Source organism: Colobus angolensis, unplaced genomic scaffold (assembly GCF_000951035.1).
Source record: "Colobus angolensis palliatus isolate OR3802 unplaced genomic scaffold, Cang.pa_1.0 Scaffold64, whole genome shotgun sequence".
In the NCBI taxonomy this organism is placed as follows: Eukaryota; Metazoa; Chordata; class Mammalia; order Primates; family Cercopithecidae; genus Colobus; species Colobus angolensis.
In genome coordinates, this window is record NW_012120043.1 from 3,103,607 (window position 1) to 3,109,246 (window position 5,640).

General features: G+C 49.6%; 1 protein-coding gene across 1 annotated transcript in view; it reads left to right on the plus strand.

Moving 5' to 3' along the window:
• Positions 1-418: 418 nt before the first annotated feature.
• The window catches only part of ZNF556 (zinc finger protein 556), a 17,317-nt gene continuing 12,095 nt past the window's right edge, over positions 419-5,640 (plus strand). The window contains exons 1-2 of the mRNA XM_011964121.1: positions 419-508; positions 4,058-4,195. Of these exons, the coding sequence (XP_011819511.1) occupies positions 506-508; positions 4,058-4,195 (141 nt within the window). The 5' untranslated portion in view covers positions 419-505. The remainder of the gene's footprint in view (positions 509-4,057; positions 4,196-5,640) is intronic.

Consider the following 5,640-nt stretch of genomic DNA (forward strand, 5'->3'; position numbering starts at 1 on the left):
CCAAGTCCTGAGAACTGACTAATCAGGCAGCTGGGGTGGGGCCTTGAGAACTGACCAATCAGGGGAGCTTAGGTGGAGCATGGAGAACTGTCAATCAGGGGGGTTGGGGCAGAGCCTGGAGACCTGTCCAATCAAGGGAGCTGAGATAGGGCCTGGAAACTTGACCAATTAGGAAAGTCGGGGTGGGGCCTGAAGAATTACCCAATCAGCAGAACTCAGGGCTAGCAAGCTGACCAACCAGAAGAGCAAGGGCAAAGTCTGAAGAACTGAGTCTAAAGAACTGTCCAATCAGGGGATTTGGGATGTGACTGGTGAACTCTCCACTCAGAGGTGAGCAGAGAAGAGAACCGTCAAATCAGCCCCAGGGGCGGGGCATTGCTGCCCTCCCTGCTGAGCACTCCCGGCCTGCCCTGAGTGACCACGGGTGTTCCCGTTGTGCTCACCGGCATCGGCTGCGAGGCGCAGGGAGCTCCGTAAAGAGCTCAGGTCTGGGGTCCTGCAGGACATGGTGAGTGCAGGGCAGGAGCCGAGCCTGAGCCGGAGTCCTGGGAGGGGAGGGTTGGAAGCGGCCAGAACACGCTGAAACTCCCAGGGCAGCCGCCCGGGAGCCCCATGTAGCCTCTGTCCCCGTGTCACCCCCGGGTCCTGCGGGGAGTTTCCTCCTCTGCCCCAGTCTTCATTCCCTGCAAAGTCGTAGTTGTCAGGACGCTGGGATGGAGGGGAAAGAAAAGACAGAAATGACTCCTACCCTGTGGGGTCTCACAAAGTTAACTGGAAGAAAAACTAACAAAAAAAAAAAAAAAAAAAAAAAAAAAAACCCACCCCAGCGAGGCGGTGCAACAACCCCCAAAGCAGAATACGCTTTAGATGCAAACTTTGGGCCCAGGCCCACGTCCCTGGGAGGGGCGAGGGGTGGACAGGTGGTGCGGGCACTCCTGACCCCAAAGGCCCGCAGGCCGGACTCCAGGCCAGCCGCCCCTGCCTGGGCCTCTCTCCTTCTAAAGATTGATTTGGTTACTTGAGCCTGAGATTTTTTTCAGTCCATGGAACATACAGTAAGGAAGAGACTTTGAAAGATAAAATAGTTCCAAGGACGTGAATTTCAGAAAAAAAATGAGGTTCTCATCTTACATTCCATTTGTTAAAAATTCTTCCGTGCCTTTTTTTTTTTTTTTTCCCTGTTCCTTTTTTGCATATGTGGTTAAGTTTCTCACATCTGTTGTTTTCTTTTCGGTGATGACAAATGGGATTCCAGGGTTTAGCCCTTGATGGGGCTCCCGGGAAAAAGAATCGCAGAGAAAGAGAGAAAATCTCTCTCTTATTATGACACCCCCCGAAATGAATACATTCCTATAAGAAAAAATGTTTGGTGTTTAATTCGGTGTATTACAAAAACTTGCTAAAATATCAGTTATTCTCTTTTTCCAGGGTGGGGAATTTGTAACAGATAATAATTCTGTTCTTTTATTTTTTATTTTTTGAGACAGAGTCTTGCTCTATCACCCAGGCTGGAGTGCAGTGGCACGATCTCGGCTCACTGCAACCTCCACCCCCCGGGTTCAAGGGATTCTCCTGCCTCGGCCTCCCGAGTAGCTGGGATTACAGGGATGCATGGCCACACCCAGCTAAGTTTTGTATTTTTAGTAGAGACGCAGGTTCCACCATATTGATCAGGCTGGTCTTGAACTCCTGACCTCAGGTGATCCACCCACTTCAGCCTCCCAAAGTGCCGGGATTATAGGCGACAGCCGCCATGCCTAGCTCCTTTAATCACTCTTTTGTATTCACTCATAAGGATATATTGTTAGTGTTTATTAGTTCCACTGCTTGCTAGTGACTATTTGGGTATTTTCAAATTTTTTCCATTATGACCAGGGCCACTAAAGACATTATTATATGTGGATCCACTTGAATGTCTTGTTCTCATCTGCTTTGCAGTATACCCTCATCCTCTTCCCCAAGAGCCTGATCCAAAATAATAAAACTTAGCCTGCCTCCCTGAGCTCCGCTGATTGGGCAGTTCTTCAGGCCCCACCCCAGCTTTCCTAATTGGTCAGGTTTCCAGGCCCTGCCTCAGCTCCCTTGATTGGACAGGTCTCCAGGCTCTGCCCCAACCCCCCTGATTGACAGTTCTCCGTGCTCCATCTACGCTCCCCTGATTGGTCAGTTCTCTAGGCCCCACCCCAGCCGCCTGATTGGTCAGTTCTCAGGTCACATATAATCGTCTACATCTCAGTTGCTGGTAACTCCATGATGCCTTTTCCTGAGTGAAATAATCAGTCTTCCTCGATTCTTCCTGTTCTGTCTTGCCCCAGCTTGAGCCCATCAGGAAACTGTATATCTCCTCTTAGGCTGGTCCTGCACACGACTGCACTGTGACCACCCAAGGTGACACGCCTGCTTCTCACCTCGTGCGGCTTTCGCCTCCCAACGGGTGTCCTGGCGTCTGCATCTGCCCCCTGTGATCTAGTCTCAGCTGTCACATGAGATCACTGCTCTGTGCAAAGGTCTGGAGTCATCCAGAGCTAAAGCCAAAGTCCTTCCTGTGGCGGATGAGTTCCCCACAAACTGATGTGCCTCACTTCCCGTCACTCGACCGCCTTTGGCTGTCACGCCCCATCCCCCTCTGCCCAGTCACACAGGCTCTGGCCGTACCTGAAAGAGCCAAGGGCCCACTCCTTCCTTAGGGCCTAACCTCTGGCTGTTTCTCCCACCCAGAACAATTTTCTGCTTTCTGTATTTTTTCATTGTATACTACATTTGCCATGATTAAAGTGGATCGCTTCTGAAAGCTTCTCTTGTTTCTAATTTCAGGGAGCAGATGGCATTTTACTATTTTGGGCTGGGCCCCCATACCTGTAATCCCAACACTTTGGGAGGCCGAGGCAGGTGGATCAGTTGAGGTCAGGAGTTCAAGACCAGCCTGACCGACATGGTAAAACCCTGAGTCTACTAAAAATAAAAATAAGGCCAGGCATGGTGGCTCACGCCTGTAATCCCAACACTTTGGGAGGCTGAGAAGGGCGGATCACGAGGTCAAGAGATCGAGACCATCCTGGTTAACACGGTGAAACCCCGTCTCTACTAAAAATACAAAACATTAGCTGGGTGCGGTGGCGGGCACCTGTAGTCCCAGCTACAGGGGAGGCTGAGGCAGGAGAATGGCGTGAACCCGGGAGGTGGAGCTTGCAGTGAGCTGAGATTGCGCCACTGCACTCCAGCCTGGGCAACAGAGCAAGACTCTATCTCAAAAATAATAATAATAATGATAGTAATAAAAATAAGGCCAGGCATGGTGGCTCACGCCTGTAATCCCAACACTTTGGGAGGCCGAGGCAGGTGGATCAGTTGAGGTCAGGAGTTCAAGACCAGCCTGACCGACATGGTAAAACCCTGAGTCTACTAAAAATAAAAATAAGGCCAGGCATGGTGGCTCACGCCTGTAATCCCAACACTTTGGGAGGCTGAGAAGGGCGGATCACGAGGTCAAGAGATCGAGACCATCCTGGTTAACACGGTGAAACCCCGTCTCTACTAAAAATACAAAAAACTAGCCGGGCATGTTGGCAGGCACCTGTAGTCCCAGCTACTCGGGAGGCTGAGGCAGAAGAATGGCATAAACCCAGGAGGCAGAGCTTGCAGTGAGCTGAGATCCGGCCACTGCACTCCAGCCTGGGCAACAGAGCGAGACTCCATCTCAAAAAAAAAAAAGAAATGTACTAAGAGTGTAGATCTTACTTGTTCTTACCATCAAATTTTTTTAAAAGGTAACTGGTGACAGATGTGTTAATTAATTTCATGGCAATCGTTTCCCAGTGTATATGTGCATCAAATCGTCATCTACACCTTAAATGTATACCACTTTTATTTGTCAAAGACGAAAAGAACCTACGACACAGGGAGTGATAACAGACAGAGGGGAGGAAGCCCGAGGACTGAGTCTTAAATCAATATTGGGAGACTGCGGGATCTTGTGTGAGTGTCCTCTGAATGGAGTTCAGCTCCTCAGCGCTGTGAGTTCCACCGTCCTCTTGTACACGTATGTGGTTTGTTTTAGGCCACGGTGGTCTTTGAAGACGTGGTTGTGGGATTCACTCTGGAGGAGTGGGCCTTGCTGAATCCTGCTCAGAGAAACCTCTACAGAGATGTGATGCTGGAGACGTTCAAGCACCTGGCCTCAGTAGGTAAGGATGGCGTTATTTCTGCACTTGGTTATTAGATAACACATGTTTTGTCTGGTGGCAGTGGCTCATGCCTGTATTCCCAGTGCTTTTGGGAGGCTAAGGCAGGAGGATCACTTGAGGCTAGGAGTTAGCAACCAGCCTGGGCAACATACTGAGACCCTGTCTCTATAGAAAAATAAAAAATGAGCCCGGTGTGGTAGCATGCTCCTGTTGTCCTAGCTACTTGGGAGGCTGAGGCAGGAGCATCGCTTGAGCCCAGGAGTCCAAGGCTACAGTGACCCGTGGTCACACCACTGTACTCCAGCCAGGGTGGCAAATTGAGACCCTGTTTTAAAGAAAAAAGAAAAAAGAGCCAGGTGCAGCAGCTCATGCCTGTCATCCCAGCACTTTGGGAGGCCGAGGCGGATGGATTGCCTGAGCTCAGGAGTTCGAGACTGCTCAAGCAACACAGTGCAATGCCGTCTCTACTGAAATACAAAAAAGTAGCTGGGCGTGGCTGCGTGCGCCTGTAATCCCAGCTATTCAGGAGGCTGAGGCAGGAGAATTGCTTGAATCCGGGAGGCACAGGTTGCAGTGAGCCGAGATGGCACCACTGCACTCCAGCCTGGGTGACAGAGTGAGACTCCATCTCAAAAAAAAAAGAATAAATATTTCTTGCTCATTAAGCCTATTCTAAGATTTATAATGTAGAAGGGGAATACAAATAAGACGGTTATAATAATTGATGTCCTGGACCTAAGATTCAGTAGCTTCTCTGTGATAATAAAAATCTATCCATCAATCCATACTTTTCTTTCTGTCTTGTTGAAAAGACCTAGGGTCGGCCAGGCACAGTGGCTCACGCCTGTAATCCCAGCACTTTGGGAAGCCGAGGCGGGCTGATCACAAGGTCAGGAGTTTGAGACCATCCTGGCTAACATGGTGAAACCCCGTCTCTACTAAAAATACAAAAAATTAGCCGGGCGCGGTGGCGGGGGCCTATAGTCCCAGTTACCCGGGAGACTGAGGCAGGAGAATGGCGTGAACCCGGGAGGCGGAGCTTGCAGTGAGCCGAGATCATGCCACTGTACTCCAGCCTGGGCGACAGAGCAAGTCTCCGTCTCAAAAAAAAAAAAAAAGGAAAGACTTAGGGTCCTTTTGTGTTACCAGTGCGGGTATATATTGGGGGCACAGAGACGTTAATTGTTTGAAACCTTGTGATGATTTTTCTGTGCATTTGAAATTATCTACCATTTTGACTGCTTTTACTTTTTTTTTTTTTTTTCTCATTAATTGAAATCCTTGAGGGGGACAGCATCACAGGGGTTCTGTGTCCAATGGCCTTAGCAGGAAGACTGCTTTAGAATTTGGCGTGAATCATACCACGGTTTCTGTGGGCCTGAATGACCTTTCCCCAGATGCTTCTGGTTTGGTTTGCCACCAGGAGTCACTGTGTTGTTTTTTGCTTTGTGTACAT